At 38.3% G+C, this 16,977-nt stretch overlaps 1 protein-coding gene across 3 annotated transcripts in view; it reads right to left on the bottom strand.

Annotated features, from left to right (window-relative positions):
• Positions 1-380: 380 nt before the first annotated feature.
• Positions 381-16,977, bottom strand: part of HAAO (3-hydroxyanthranilate 3,4-dioxygenase) — a 36,379-nt gene continuing 19,782 nt past the window's right edge. For 2 of the 3 annotated variants that reach the window (XM_040612385.1, XM_040612386.1), the window contains 4 exons: positions 5,437-5,582; positions 4,222-4,290; positions 2,996-3,078; positions 381-1,614 (listed from right to left, as the gene is read on the bottom strand). In XM_040612385.1, coding sequence (XP_040468319.1) covers positions 1,536-1,614; positions 2,996-3,078; positions 4,222-4,290; positions 5,437-5,582 — 377 coding nt within the window. In that variant the 3' untranslated portion in view covers positions 381-1,535. The remainder of the gene's footprint in view (positions 1,615-2,995; positions 3,079-4,221; positions 4,291-5,436; positions 5,583-16,977) is intronic. The other variant, XM_040612387.1, reaches the window with a different exon arrangement.

Here is a 16,977-nt window from a genome sequence, read left to right as displayed (position 1 = left end):
TGTGGTTACCCTCTAACTGGTGGACTAAAAATGTAACACTTTGGTACCCTAGATCCCTCAACCATAGATGTTCACTGAAGGAGTAGGCAATTCTGCAGCACACCAATACCAATGGTAATCGGATAAATGACTCCCTTGTTTGAAGGGGGTGTTACAGCTCCTCTTCACGTGTGACAGTTCACACCTATAACAGCATTAAGGACTAGGCTCAATTCTTTAAATTAGGGCCCCTGTTATTAGGAGGATATAGCAAAACTCTGCTGTATGCTTTACTAGAAAAGCTAGTGAACTTAAATAGAAGCTATAAATTAAAGTCAAACCATCTGAGTCTTTCTTATCAAAAGAATGAACATTTGAATAAAACACACATGACAACTCAGTTTAATGAGCTTTGTAGGTGATAGATATATTAAAGAATTTTTTTCTGAACTTAATTAGAATTATTTTAAAAATCAAGAAATGGTAACTTTTTGCTTTCTCAAACATGTAATTGATATTAGCTGCAGACATTTAAGCAACCTGTTTTCTGATGATGATAATGTGAAGGACAATTAAAAAAAAAAAACAACCAAACAAAACAACTGAAAAACAAACAAAACAAATCCCCCTCTGGAGAGTTCATGGAATAAAAGCAGGAAAAGATAATTTGACACTTGTTATTTCTGCAGGAAACCTTTGTTCAAAAAGAAGCAGCACTCAGTAGGAACTGATTATAGTAATTTTTCTGTTCCCTTTTCTCCCAACACACTTCTTGGGCTACTTTGACTTGAGATTTCTGCTGCACAGGAACACTCAGGACCCAGATGCTCTTGTGTTAGTCATATTGCAGTGCTATGTTCTTGATAGTGTAGTGTATAGACAGCATCCAGTGTGGCACGGTACTGATAACTGTGATTGCTACTGCATTGCTGGATTTGGTAAACTGCTAGTAAATTACCTGAAGCAAGTGCAGGTGGTGATCTAAGTAATGCTTGATGTTGCAGGCTCTTTCCCTGAGATCCTTGAGCACAGCAGCAGATAGTTTGTTTTGTTTTTTAAAGGGCTTTTTAGCCAGAGATCTCAGGACATCTGTGAGCCACTGCCAATTAAAGCTGTCATACTGTGGGCTAGGTAACTAGCGTTATACCCAATTTATTACAAATGACAAAACTGAGACAAAGAAATTAAGACTGTTTCCTAAGCAGGCATGCCAGTATCTGTCCTATCTTTTTCTACATTTTGTGGCAGAGACTTCATTTGAAAAGTCTTTAACTTATTCTATATAATATCATATATATTATCACATAAGTAATCCTGCTACTTAGATATGTTTTCATCTTCTTTCAGATATGAAATATTGTTTTTAAAAAACCCTATTGATTGTAGATTTTGCTGAAACTCCACTTGGGGGGAGTTTTAACTTGGCACAGCACTTGATTCCACTTAATTCAGTGTAATCGTATTTGACTACTCAAATTTCTAGGCATTTTGACTAAAAGATCATTAAGGCAACTAGGTTAAAACATAGTTGTCATTGAAGTCAGCTGGGACAGGAGCTAGGTATAAGGCTGCTTGCGATTTGGATCCTGAGCAATGCAGAGTGCAACACATTCTTCTGTTCTCTTCCAGCAGTACCTGGAAAAATAGAAGGAGAGATAATCCAGTGTGTATGGGGGAGAACTAAACATTGACACTGCTGAAAAGTAGGGGAAAACAAACAGGTTCTTTTCTGATTACACTTGTTCTTTCCATACTGGTATATCTTGTGATGTTTCAGGGAATTACTCTTCACCATCACTAACATAAACCAGACATCATGACATGGTGGGGAAGAATGTATATCTACCTGAGCCAAGGGGGAAGACATCTATTCTGATCTCGGTGACATGAGGATTGGAACAGAATCGCCTCAATACAGATACTATTTTAATGAAATAAGTATGAACTCAATAGTATTTTTCTTGTGGCCATCGCTTTTTTACTAGCTGTTTCTGTGCCAGTTGCACAGACAGCCAGAGATCAATCGGTGTGCAATGGTGATGCATACAATAAAAGGTGTCTGTTGTACAGATCTGATGAACATCTTAATGTAATATGGACTGTGCTGGCAGATCTCTGCACATGCATTATGCCATGATTTTGAAAACACATGCTTGTTGATTGGACTGCAGGACTGGGAATTAATTTAACTGATTCACAGAAGTGATGGAATTAATGGTAAAGGGAGGACATGGCTACGTGTTGGAATCACAAGTGCAGAGAACAGTTCTGTGCACAGCTGGATGGTCTCAGATCTTTCAGCAACTGTTGTCAGTGCTGTACAAAAGGTGCAAATGTCAGCACTACTACTTATTACATTTTTTTTTTCCTGTAGGAAAGGCAGCGACTTTTATCACCTCCCTATAATCTGCTGCATTGCGTTACCAGTTAGTTTACATCATCCTTCATCTTCTTGACGGTGGGCACTTTATCAGCTTATGCCATGCTTCACAAGATTTGGCGAGTATTTTCCCTCTCCGTTCTCGCTGGGAACTATTTTCACTGGTTTTTTTTTTTTCCTTTACATATATCACATGTGTCATGATTATGAAACAGCCATATGCATCCTATTCCAGGAAGAGGGCTGTGTTCTTAGTCTGAACCCCAAATATCGCTGCATTGATGTTGATTAAGCCTGGTCTGAAGCTTAGAGGATCTGCTGTGAATTGCTGATTGGTGTATCCATGCCATCTACCTTTATGCCTGGTCTTTTGATTGCTGCTTTTTCTTGGTAGTGTTTATCTTTTTTATTTTCCCCAGCTTCAATTGTAAGAGGTGAACTAGAATGAATGTCTGACTTTGTTTCCTTCTGAAGAACTTCTGCCCTGAGGAATAATGGAGGCTATTGCAAATCCTGCATTCACAGATGCTGTCTTTCTGCAGCAGCTGATGCCCAGCCTGGTGTGGACCAAATACAGAGAATTTATGTTGTTGGAAGCACGGAAATCATCATTGAACCATGTTCATCCCTACTCACACAGACTGGGCACGGACAAGCAGGCTGTCACCAGCAGACAGAGTCAGGGTTTTGCCATCCATGGTAACAGTCGATGTGCCCTCCTGAAGGGAAACGACAGATAACCAGCTTTTAATTTTCCATGTCCTGTCACTAGCAGAAAGTGCGTGCTGCAGGTAAGTATGCAGATCTTTCCCACTGAAAGAGCACTTCAAACCTGCTCTCTTTCATGAGGCCTAGCTAAATATTCAGCTGATCTTCCCTGTCTGACACTATTAGCATCAATGAAAACATGCTTCACGGTTCGTTGTTCCTCATCATAAAGCAGCAACCTGACTCTTGGGGCTACACTGCTACCCGTCTAACCTCGCAGGCTGCAAGTTGGTATGGTGCTGAGAATTACAGAGGTAACCTCCTGGAGTACTACAAGCTCCTCTTCTACTTTTCTGATTCCTAATATCTTTTCAAGTCTTGGAAGCAGTTCACAAGTCAGCAGCGAGCTGACAGAAATCACAAACAGGAGCCCATCCACACGGGAATGGACTTGTCATTATCTTTCAAGCAGAGGAGCCAGGTTCTTGCCAGCAACGAGGTCTTGATTGCATAGGCTGCTGTCAGCTGCAGTGTAAACAAATGTCTTTCAAGATTGTTATGTCAAATTAGTATTTCATAGTCCCTGCGAATGTCAAAAGAACAGGAACTGATAGAAATATCTGCCTCCCAAACTGGCCTGAATTGTGTAAATGAAAACTAGCTTTTCTCTGTTTCTCTCTTGGGCTGCACGTGTTTCCTAGAAGCCAGCTGAATGAAAAGCCTCTGGATGATCTACCATTGTGCTTTAGTATAAAAAAGTCTGAGAACTTGGTTATTAGCTCATTCTACCTGATTCCAGTTTGACTGCAGTAGGAGGACAAATGCCTCAAGGCAGAAGTAATAGGTGATGCTTTTTTATCACTTGGAGGTGTTCTGGTATATTTACAGGATATACCTTAGGTAGGGTATATTAAAATCCCCACCCAGACCTGATGGAGGAAGTGTACAAGACAAGGAAAAAAAGAGACTATTTTTATGGTGGCAGTAGTTTACAGTTATTTTTCATGATAGTTTAAAGCTGAAGGATGGTTGATGATCTTTTATATGAGAAAGAAGGTAATAATTTTAATTTCTGTTGCTGGTGCTAGAAGGCTTTACTACTGTTCAGTTTGAACTGAAACATGAACTCATTGGTTAAGAAATGTGCCACATACCAGCTGCCATATCCAGATATCTGAATTCTTTTTACTTTTCTCAGTTGTTCCTGGTCCGTAAGCTATAACCTTTAAAAAAAAAACAAATGAAAAGAAAGAGGTAAGAAAAGTAATGGATTCATCCCAGTGACCAAAGTGTACATATTCATCTTCCAACAGCATTTAAAACGTTCTATTTTTATGCAAAAATATTCATAGATGATGATGTTATTTTTACAGACATTAAAATTCACATTACGTTTGGTATTCTCATATTGATTCCTGCTGATAAAAAGGGAACTGATCACACCTGCCACTCCTTATGCTTCTCTGCATCCTCACTTATCTACTCCTTCTGCCTCCTCCCACTCTCAGCTTTGCATCTATATCCTTCCTGCTTCTGTTCTTGGAACAGGCACTTCCTCCTCATGAACTCTGGGCCCTGTCAAGAGCCTGTCGAAGTAGAGAAGATTCTTCCATTACCATTAAAAAAGTTGCAGATTGGACCTTATTTTTCTCATTATCTGCCCTTTCTGTGTTCTTCGAGACAGTCCCACGCTCTCTGTCACTTTGCTGTCAAATGTATTGGATCCTTCAGAGTGTGACTCCAAGTAACCCAGGGAAAGAGTATGTTTTGTAAACTATTGTGCATATAACACAGATATCAAACGGGTGACAGCTTTATTTACACCCAAGCTAGTCTGTGTTTGACTAAACTGAGAAATGCGATGCTTTAGCACAGCCCAGGCTCTCGGGTGCTGTCCAGTTTTCCTTGTTTCCACTTTATGTAGATTGAGGGGGAGGGAGGGGAAAAAAAAAAAGTGTATTTCCACACCCAGATCCCAGATTAGACTTGGCACCAAGAATGCTGTTCAAACACATAGGGAAGCCAAACACGGTTGCGAGTAGTATTTGTATCATGGCGGCGTTTCTGATTTGGGAGACATGGAGGGATAGGGCTATGGAGAGAGTGAGCTGGCTTAATCCCAGTGGAAATAAGGTTCAAGTTGATTCCGTGAATGGAAGTGTCTGAGCTAGGAAGCTCCTGCCTTAAGCTAGTGAAATCAGTGGGTGAAGGCAGGCACTTCTGAAGGGCAGGTCAGGCTAAGACGGTTGTTCTCTAGGGGTACGTAACTTTCTCTGCTGACTACATACTATTCCCAGGTCTGGATTCAATCAGTCTGAACAGCCAGAGAAATTAGACACACGCCCCACCCCACCCTGTTTCCCCCCTACCTCTGTTTCAAAGTTATCTCCAAACATACTCAAGGATTTCTTCTGTTTTATTTCTCCGCGATGATCATTTAACCAGCCTGAGAAGGAAAACGGCTCCATAACAGAAGTGGAATTTAGTGGGAAAGGTGTTTCTTTCAGGAGTTCATCTGTAAGTAAGGCAGAGGGCTGTCAGTGATGCTTTTTTCCCTTGATCTTTGCAAGCATTTTATTGTTGTTTAAAGCTTGAAGGGTTCAGTTTACAGATATTATCTAGTCAAAAGTCAGTTGTAACAGTAAACAGTACTATGGTCATTATCAGGACTTTTTACCTGAGATTGTAAGATGCATGTATTATTTGTGTATCTTTATGGAGTTGCTTTTTAAAGGTGTTTTCAGAAGTGTTTTTCATCCACACCTGTTAAAAATGCATTCAAACAGCATGCAATAGACCACCTAGTTCTTGCTGGCATATTCTTCGTCCTGAGACCAGCTTTTGAACTGGTAAAATCTGATGTGTCATCTCTGAGCCTTTGCCAAGTCATCCCTTACATATCCTAATGTAAGTGGAATTAGGACTGTAGAACCAGCTTACTCTATATCTTTCATATAGTTAGTACTGGCTGTTACATTTCTTCTCCCCGATGTGTTTTTAAAACACTGACCACAGTGAAACAAACCAGTTATCACAACCTTAAATTTAATAAAATGCCTTTTTTTTTTTTTTTTTTGTGGTGTTCTTGGAGTTATAGCTGGATTTAATTTCCAGTAATTCTCCTTCACAACTGATTTGATTTAAAAGAGCTGGAGGACTGAATGGCGTTTCAGTGTAGGTGGTGAAATTCAAGATTTGTGCTGTGTGTTGCTAGTATATGGAATTAGCTGTAGCTGTTTACCAGCTCAGAGTGATGCGCAGAGACAGCGCAATCACCTTGGTGATCCTGAGTAGTTTGTTCTGAGATACCGTGGGGGAACACCCATGGAGTAATTTCAAGCAATAATGCCAACTAGGTGCTGGAAAAACTCACTAAAGTTAAAAAGCTAAAGCTGTCTTTCTCTGCTCTGCAGTGTTTTGAATGTATCATTTCAGTTTTCAATGGAAGGACATTTTGTACATAGTCTTTGAACAATGTGTGAGAAGGTCCATGTGCCCATGGGATGGCGGTGGACTGAATAAGCTACTGCTGTTTAACAGATTAAAAAGCACCGAGTATCTACACCCATCTCCAGACAATCTGGATGGGATGCTAACCCTTTTATTGTAGATAAAGGTTTTGCCATTCAAATTTCTTTTCCATTTTATTGAATTAAGTGGAAGAAGCAAACGTTTCTGCAAATGATTTGTCTCAGCAATGCCACTTTCAGGAAACACTGAAAGCAATCTGAAGAAATCTGCAGGAAAAGAAGGAAATTTTTTGTTTTGAAAGCTTTTTTGTCTTTCAAGCTTTTAAGAAAAAGATTCCTACTTTTCCATTATTTAACCTAAATACTTAATACAGTTTATTGAAAAGCAAGCTCCTCCAGAGAAATTAAGAAACACCACAAAGAAAAAGAAAATCTTTACATTAGATTTATTCTAATCTGGGCCTGGAAACATTAAAAAGATCTGGTCTGAACATTCCATATTTTATTTTTGGATAACACTAAAAATCAGTGTTAAGGTTTTGGTTTGGTTTTTGTTTGTTTGTTGTTTTTTTTTTTTCTTAATTTTCACAGGTTCATCAAATTCACTTTGCAGGTAATTAGAAATATTTATATATACTTTGTCCTGTAATTATGGATATGCTTAACTACAGCTGTATTGGAAAGTTATTTTTTGGCTAGGGTGAGATATAAAATAAAGGTCTAGAATATTATTATATTTATTCACACACAGCAGAGGAGAATAACATATTAAGACATTTCATCAGAAGGTACTCGGTGCAATTAGTATTCCAATAGATTTTTAAATGTTTTGTTTCATGTATAGTAGCAATCTTTACCTTCTAAAGTAATACAAAGGTGATAGAGGTGGTCAGAATAAAACAGATCACTTGAATTTAGAAAAGCCTGTTGGAATACAAGAAAGCCATTGGTAGGGCTTTCTACTAAAATGCATGTCCTTGTTGAAATTGTTGGGGTTTTTTTACAATAAATAAAGGTATATAGCACCTGTAGGATAAGAGACAAATACTGAGAGGCCCTGAGTATCCTGCTCAGCTCAAGGGAATACATGTCTCCACAGGTCAAGAATTCCAGTGTCAAGCTAACAAGTAAGTTCAGACTTCATGTGCTGGAGAAAGGATAGCGAACAGCCAAGTCTCCAGGGTGGGCAGTGTGATCTTTTAGGCAAGCAGAACTATGAACGTTCTCCGTGAGTTGCAAGGAACTTGGGGTACAAAAAAGTCAAAGTACTTGTTTGTATTCTGACCAAGAAGCAACACGAATCTAACAATGAGAAGCAACTGTAAACTTCTAAGTTTGCAGCTTAACTTCTGTCAGTGCTACCTGTAAACATAACTTTGCTAGTTTTCCTCTTTCTGGAGAACTCCAGCTGTACTGCAAAACAGGGACGACGTGCACAGGACAATAGTAAAGTGACCTATGCATACTTAGGGCCAATGTAAAGTGTCATACATCCTACGCTTACTACAGAGCACTGTCCTTTCTTGCTTGTGATATACAGGCACTTTCTAACAGTTTCATTTACTTTCAGGTAAAGATGGGCATAAAAAAAAAAAAAAATGTATTTAGGCTTTAAGTACTTCAGGACAAGAGCTGTATTTTGACACTTGTCAGCAGGCCCTGGCCTGTGGTGGGGTTTTAGCTCGTTACTGATTTTGATGTTAATGACACTTGCCCAGTGATAGCATAACAGCAGTCTGAAAACTGCGTCTGCATGAAATGAACCTTCAGTGTGATCCAGGATGATGATTTGATTACCTGTTACCGCAGAGCAGAGACCTCTTTAATGATGAAGTATATGACATGTATCTGACATTATTAATAGCCTACGTGACCGAGTCCTTATTTAACCCTAATACTTATCCCTTGTATGAAAGCTGCAGCTGCCCTAGTGCTTGTGAACTTGAGATAATGAGCTATGATGAGAAGGATCCAATATTTTGGGATCCCACACATGTCAGAGTTGAAGCTTTGTGCTTCCAAAGGAACCGAGCATTTCTTATCAGGCTAATGGCTTATATTTAGACATTGTTATGTATACATCTTGGCCTGTACATTGGCTTTCAACAATATCTCAGGAAGTGCGAGTTGGTGTGTTTCCAGAGCTCTTATGTTCTAGTAATACTGTGAGGCAAGGACACAGCATGTTTAATGATGGTAAAGGTAAAAAATACAGCAGCAAAATGGAAGATGGTGATTCTAAGCTAGTCAGCTAAAAGCTTTTTGTATGTATCTCCAGGTAATATATCACTAAATGGAACATCAAATCTAGTATTTTCTTACATGTTCAGCAGATCTATTTCAATAGTTCAATAATAAAATCCATTTTTGTAGCTATTAAATATTTGTATCAGAGCAATGTGTTATTTATGGATTGTATAGCTCTGTTCAGCTTTAAATTAGAATCTGATGATATCATGTTAAGCTGAAAAATTCATCATGTTTACTGAATGACTTTGTAAATATTTAAAAAAAGGAATTACAGGTTTTGGAGGAAGTTGATTTCAGTTCAGCAATAGAGACTGTACTAAGGCTGAGAATATGAAGGTGTGCAAAAATGGAGAGCGCGGCTTGCAGGAAAACAGCCGGTGAACATACAGGTGGTTACAGCCTCCACAGACATCACCTAAGGAAGAGTTGGAACTTGCTGGGAGTATTGTACTTCTGATAGCAATAAAGAGGGCAGGTAAAAGAGGACTGCCCCTGGCATACCAGGTATATGGGAGTGTATTTGCTTTCCCAGACTCACATGTTAGATGGTAACCCCCCTCTCCCCGCCCCAGGGATGTGCCTAAGCTTTCCTGTCAAGAAATCAGACCATCTCATTCTCCCAGAGTGTTTCTTGAGCCTTCTGTCCCCAAGCTCTTTCCATAGCTATCTTGCAAACCTTGTTTCTTCAAGATTTGTTGCAAAAGAAAAGAGCAGTAAAGCACATGAAATATGATATACGGAAATAGTGTCAGCTATCAAACTGATTACATGTTGGCTTTATGAAAAACTATTTTTTGCTGACATGCCATCCTTCAGTTCTAGGCAGCACATTCTAGATTTCAAATCTTTAAATCGCCTTATATATTCTTACTAATTGTGAAAGCCCCTCCATCCTAAGTCACTGTGCTGCCTCAGAAACAGTCTGTCCCTGTATGCTGTGGCCCTGTCTCCATGCAAAGACATGAGGAAGTTCCTTACAAATGGTGTCTCCCTCTCTGCAAAAGCAGAAGACATGCTTAACCGAAGTGGAGCAGTTGGATGCTTTCTGTTTTCTTACTCTTTAACTGAGCATAAAATGGTCCAGATGGAATAAAGAGCTCACGAGTTATTTTAGAATTATGTATTCATTTATTTCTGTCCACTTTCTAATCATCCCTTCCATTTTTTAAAGACTGCTATATCATAATGAATAGTTCTGATGTGACCATTTTGCAGCATTTCATGTTTAATTTCCAATGCCAGCAATAATATATACCCTGGGATGTTTTTCCTATATGTGCCTACCTAATTCTTATGAGAAGTCTGCTTTATTCTCCATGTTAACAGAAATGTCAATGAGACTAGTAGGAGTTTAATACCTCTGTAGATAAAACTTGTGGACTGAGGGATGTAATTTCAGGCATCTGGGTTTGAAAAAGCAAGTAGTTAGCTCACTGCATATAAAAATCCAGAGTGAAAGCACTGACAGTGACTGATTACTTTGGGGGTAGTTAGTTCATTTCACTGCTGTTGAGTATACATGCAGAAACAGCTGAAAATTCAGCACTCACTCGGTGTAATCATACATTTCCCCGTGCAACTGTATTTGGTTTTGTAGCATGCCCTGAGAGTTGGCATGACTGCAAATTTATGATTTGTCCCTGTAATTATTTCTAGGCACATTTTTCTTTGTGTCATTAAATCTATGCTGGAAACTAAACAACAATTTTTTTTTCCTAATTGAAACAAAGAAGTTTGAGGAAAGCCTTGAAAAATATTTTTGTAATAAAGAAATACAGCCTCCTCAAAAAGAGGTATCAGCAGCCAGATGGAAGGGAATAAATTGGAACCAAGAAATTGCAAGATTTAGGTCATAATTATGTTTAAAGGCTCTTCATGGTATAGATAGGTCATATTGTATTTAGAAATACTGACCGCTGTTCCAATGCTACAACCAGGAATCTTAATTTTGGTTTCTGAATCTGCCTTTTATATGACTGTGGGCATTTCCTTAATTGTCTTTGTGTATAACTTCTGCTTCCATAGAAGAGGAATAGGATATTTCATTATAAACAAGTGTTGAGACCTCACTACATTTGTGAGACAAGGATTTGTACAGCATGTGTGAGCTATTACTACTAAATAGCCTTAGAAACACTAGTGAAAATGTCAGATTGACTCCATTAGTGAGTTTTCTGTTTCAGATGTTGCTGTTTGGGGAGCATTTAAGAGCATAAGGAAGACAGAAGATGCCTTATTAGAAAAGACATACCTGCTGTGAAACTGCTCTGAGCTTTAGGGCTCTTAAAAATACCAGATATTTTTCCCCACTAAAGTCTGAACAGAAAGAAAAACAACTTTATAGGGCATTTCTTCCAATTTCCCTGATAGGTTTATTATATACATTATGTACTAAAGGTCAGTAGTGGCTTCGTTCCCATGGAGAAGCATTAGGAGAGGAGCTGGAGATTACAGTTTATATTCTGCCTCTTTTTGAGGAGGCTCAGCAGAGAATATTGTGGGAGAAGTAAGCTTGTTCCTGGAGACTTTGGTTTTTGTTTGGTGACTGTTGTCATTAGCTGTTCTGGGCTCAGAGCATTCCTGGCTCCAAGCGATGTGCAGCCTGCAGTCCAGGGTTTTGGATTATATATTGTAGTTTCAGATTAAAAAGTTTAGTGGAAGTTTTCATATGGCAAATTATAGCAGCCATGCTCCATACATTGTAATGCTACTTTATTTGTGTATTAAATGTTGCTGATTTAGGCTGGTTTGTCAGAGTTCTTCATCTCCAGTGCTGGCTCTGTGCTCAGTGGAACTGGTGTGGTGTGGAAAGTTGTTAAATATGAAGGGAGGGGAAATGGATGAACCCAGTGATTCATGTGCCCTTTGCAGCTCAGGTGGGCTTTGGGAGAGATATGAACATGACTTGGAATTTTCTTAAAGTATTCAGGCATGATGGGATAAAGATCAATAGTGCATTTATGTGGGCATTTTTGCCAGAACAGAGACAGTGAGGACGGTATGAAAAAGGAGTAGATTCAAGTTGTTGATAGAAGTTACAGACAGTGTCTCAGAGAATTGTACAATTATGGTGGGTCTAGACAGTTTGTCTAAATCTAAATGACTGAGGCTCTGTATCTGTTTGAGTAGCCTTCTGTCCTAGAGACCTCCTGGTGGCTGTTTTCAAAATAAATTCCCTAGAGGAACACTTCTTAATATCTAAACGCTCATGTTTTTTCTTTTAATACCAGTACTCAAAGCAGAAAGAAATTACATTATAGAAGGATCTATCTATCTAGATATGTGGGAAGTCCTTAATAGATGAGAGAAAAGAGAATAAAATATTCAGTTTTCTAAATGGCTCTATAGCAAATCAAATTTATTTCCAGAATAATGATTCTTATTTAATTAAACACACAGTGATAGTATCTTTAGAATTATTTCAGGATGCCTACAACACAGGCATATACATACAGTTATTTTAAGTTCAAAAGAATGGCCCTGTATTTGCTCTAGTGTAAATGAAGACACAATTTGTTCTGCTCCTTGTTTTTATTTTTCTGAGGTAGTTTTAATTTAATAATATTGCCCACTTGCCACTTACCTTTATTATTTAGCTTTTTCTTATTTTCAGTTATTAACACTCTTTTCTTTTGATCTGCTGTTTTTTATACACCAGTGAAACAAGACTGAACAGCTAATACTGTCTACAGAGGCTGCACTGGATTAGCTACAGAGGATTGACAGTACAGAAGCTGATTTTTATAGTGCTGAGCTCACCTTTATAACTTGCTTAATAGCACTACTGAAACCAGAAAACCAGAAAACATTTGTTTATAGACCATGCCCGAGGCTGTATGGTATTCCTACTCAACTGACTGAAGAAACCACTCAATTTTTCATACTGATTCAGATCCTGAGGTTTTGTCTGCTCTGAATCACAAGCAGAGAACTGTGCTGTATCCTAACAACACAAAGCAAATTTTAAGTTCAGACTGTAAATTACCACAGATACACCTAGAACTGATGAAAGTTTTGCTAGTGAAGTCACTACAGGACTGGTTTTTAATTATATATCTGTATGTCCACTGACAAGAAAGCTTTTATGGGAATTAAAATTTCATTGATAATTAGAAGTAGATTAATTGGTTTGGATAAAAAACCCCCTGACATTCTACTTACACCATTAATGTTCTTAGGATTCATTTTTAAACAAGCCTAACTTGGGAAAAGTCTTTTATTGCACTTTTCCTCATCAAATTTCTCATAAAAGAAGCTTGAATTATTTCAGTGAGCATGGCAGGATAAACATCTGAACTTTTGGATACCTCTGCGAACAATATTCAGCCATCCCTGTTTATTAGAACTGAAGTTTGTGTGTCTGATGTCTGAACTCTCTTGTTCTCATGACTAAAATTGGGATAAAATGGAAGCCTTGAGAGAATTTTGCTTCCAGTCTGACTCAACTGAAAGTAGCAAGAGTGGTTTTGATACCTGTGATTCCTCATGTCAAAAATTGTGTAAATTAAACCAAACCAACCTATCCTGAGTGGTCCGTGTTTAGACTATATCCTAAACACATTCACCATTAATGATAGAAGGGAGAGTTTTCTCAAGCTTTATTTCTACACATGGTAACAACAGAGGCCAGTAATTCAGTACAAAACAGTTCCAGGGAAGATGCCTCAAGTAAGGATTGCATGCAATATACGTTTCTGATTGTATTTCACCTGACGGTACTTGAGTCCCTCTTCTAAAAATGTATCTTTTCAACAGCCACTGCTGTCTCTTCATATATTCGGAATGCCCTGCTTTCAGAGGGACTTGCTCTACTGTTGGCTGAACCAGAAACCATAAATAAATCACGAATAAGTCTGGACTTTAGATATTTTTAGGAGTGGTGGTGTTTCTTTTAAAGCAATTGGAGCTTGATTGATTCCATTTATAGCTTTCCTCTATGAGTGAGCTGCTATCAAGGGGTTTCTTTCAAGATGTTTTTCTTCAATTTTATTCCATTTCTCTCTAAAAAGGTGAGGCACTAGTTCAGGCTTATGTAGAGATAAGCCTGAGAGTGCTTCAGCTGGCACTTTTAAACTGAGGAGATGCTGGATTTTCAGCCAGGAGGAGGCTGAAACCCAGACCTCTGCACAGGTCAGCTCAAACCTTGTTAAAATATTTTTTCAGTGAAACATCATGCGAAACTGGTGGTAGCTTGTTATATGTTACAAGTGTCATGCTGGTTGTTGAATTATACTTCTGAAGAGAAAAAAAGGAGAGCTGCTGAGGGAATAAATCCAAAGCATTATTTCTGTCTCAGTTGGGTATATCTCCAGAAGGAACATATTACCAGCTTACTCATATCTCAGTCAAACTTTGTTTGATGGATTATTTTTTTTTAATTTTTTTTTTAACACAAGTCTCACTGACAGTTACAGGAGCTGCTAGCTAAAACTTCTGTAACTAAAAATGTCGGGTATTTTCCTCATGTGTAAGACATTACTGAGAATTTGAGCTTCTTATTGTCCGTGAGAACTGAAAACTGGAAAAATGGAGCCATTCCCCATGCTGAAAGCCTGCTAATTTGTTGACTAAGCCTAATTTGTTGACTGCTTTTTGCTTATAGCAAGAGTTAGGCCAAGGGCATCTCAAATTTTTGTTGTTTTGACTTAGCAGCTAATCCAAGAGGAGCGTCCGTTCAGGAGAAAAAGGTGCATTGAGCTCTGAGCAAAGTAACTATGTTTACGTGCTTTATTTTTTATGTCTTGAAAAAAAACTTTTTTCAGCTTTAATGGAAATGTCTCATGCCTTTTGGCCTTTTTACAGCTTTTGAATAAATTACAAGGAAAGAACTTCTGTACTGGATTTATCAATAACAATTTCTCAGAGTTCTGTGTTAAAAAAAAAAAAAGAAAAGCATCAAGATGTACCACAGCTTCTGATTGATTATCAGGTTTGTTCTTTAGCTCTAATCTTCTGCAAAAATATTAACAGTATAAATCTTTAATGTTCTTTTCTGCACTGATATAATTGTTACTGATGTATAAGCTCTTAGCTCAAACTGGTGAAGGATGCCTATTGGAAATCACTGTATTGAACAATGATAGTATGTGTAAGATAGTATTTTTTTTATTACAGCAGCATCTAGAGGCTTCATCTGAAATTATATTTCCTCTGCTCAGTACTGTATGAACACACAGTGAGAGACAGTAGCTGCACTTACCTACATCCCCCCGCACGTAAAAAAAAAAACAACAAAAAACCACCCAAAAAAACCCAACCAAACCAACAAAAATCAAACCAGCAACACCCAAACGTCACACAGGTGACATGTTCCAATTAAAATAAGCTCATTTAAAAAAAATATTAAAAAATAAACACATTCTGATGGTGCATATAAAGAAAAGTAAGATGTTGGGGATGACAACATTTTGTTTGTAAGAAACGGAGATCTTTCTGAGACTTAAATTTCCTTGTCCATCAAAGAGCCAATGCCAAAAGCTGGTTCAGCTGCAAAGTCTTTCAGGCAGGGTTTCTGACTGGTTTACCATTTCCTAATTGCAAGGGCTTGTAAGGTTGTTATCCTATACAACGTTTCTGTGAACTTTTATTTTTGGTGACAATGACTTCGCTATTTTTAAGAAAAGTGATGTTTAGGAAAATAAAAAAAAAGATGTGCAAAAAAACATCTTTCCTTGATTTTATGATTTGAGTAAGATCTTTGTTATTGATTGAGACAGCAGGCAGTGACATTTTTATAGTTACTATCAAGCTGAGAAATGGGATAATGTGGAAATGATTTTTCATTAGAACTTTTGTCTCTATTGGAGTAATTCATAAAAAGACATCTTAAGACATTTGGAAATGAATATGCAGATTAAAGACAACTGGTTCTAAAAATTTCTTAGAGAGAGGAGCTAAAATTTTAATTTGTGGCAAGAGGCATGGAATACAAGTTATGGATGTGACCGAAGGATGACATTCAAGTTTGTCATGGAGTTATAAGAGTATCATAGCTGGGTGTTATGGCTGTTCATGTGTGCGCATGAAGTGCACCTGAGCCATAAATTTCCTGGTTGGTGCAGGATGTCCCCCCATCAGTCATCTGCACAGATGAGACAACAGACTGATCTGAAACAGCAAACCTAGGTGAGCAATGGGATTGACTGAACTGGTGGTGTGGTCAGCTGGCTCAGTATTGGATCAGATGTGTGCATGTATGTGCTTAATAGAAGGTCAGTCTGCTGAAATTTAGACAAAATATGTAAATATCTATGATGAAAAAACAAGAAAGAATTTGAAAACCAGAGACTGTTACAAATAGCTAACAAAGGATGGCCTTGGGAGAGGTAATAGACACCATAAATAGATCAAACTGGGGCATAACAAAATAAGCTCAAAGAGAATCAAATGGTTAATGAGAGCAAACAGAAAATTAATTGAACTATGTGTGAATTGTTTTAATTAGCATACTAAAAGATCCACCCTCGAGCAAATCAAGCCCCCTACTAACAAAGCCCCCTCCCCACAGAACATGTGGGTGGGAAAAAAAAGAATTCTGTACCTTTAAATGGAGACAAGGACTTTAAGAACCAAAGAGAATTAAATGTGACTAAATGTGATTGTAAATGGTTCTTCAAAGCATCTAAAATGGTTTACTGTGTTTTGAGAGGTGTGCTAGCTTTGTGGGTTTACCACCTAGCACCCATCTCTGCGCAGACACGCAATAAGTATGTTGGCTCTTTGCACGCCTGGTCGAGACAACGGTGGCCTTCACAACAGCATTTGGCCAACTGCTGCAGGAACTGTCCGGGTGGGAATCTAAGGCTGTCCTGGAGATCCCACATGTGTGGGGTACAACATAATGCTGTGTTTATGCTGATTTGCAATTTTCCATGTGTCAATTAAGAACCTGGCAACGTCACGAAAACTTTCCAATTAGTTCCTGCAGCAGAACTGACCAAGCTGCACCTAAACCACTCACAAATAGTCCATAGAAACTGTTCCTGCAGGTGCAGAAATTGGTCACGTAGTGTAGTCTTTTGTATCTAGTTAAGACAAGTGGGTGGTATTTTGCAGATAATTTATGTGAATCAATTGCAATGGATCATGTATGTGCTGGATGTCCATGTACAGCTGTGGACCAACAGGACTGTAAGATTTCAGTGAAACAAGATTCCCAGTGAAGGTGTTGTTGCAAGTATCCTTGCAATA

Source organism: Falco naumanni, chromosome 12 (assembly GCF_017639655.2).
Source record: "Falco naumanni isolate bFalNau1 chromosome 12, bFalNau1.pat, whole genome shotgun sequence".
NCBI lineage: Eukaryota > Metazoa > Chordata > Aves > Falconiformes > Falconidae > Falco > Falco naumanni.
The sequence above is the reverse complement of the archived record's forward strand: the minus strand, read 5'-3'. Positions and strand labels throughout refer to the sequence as shown.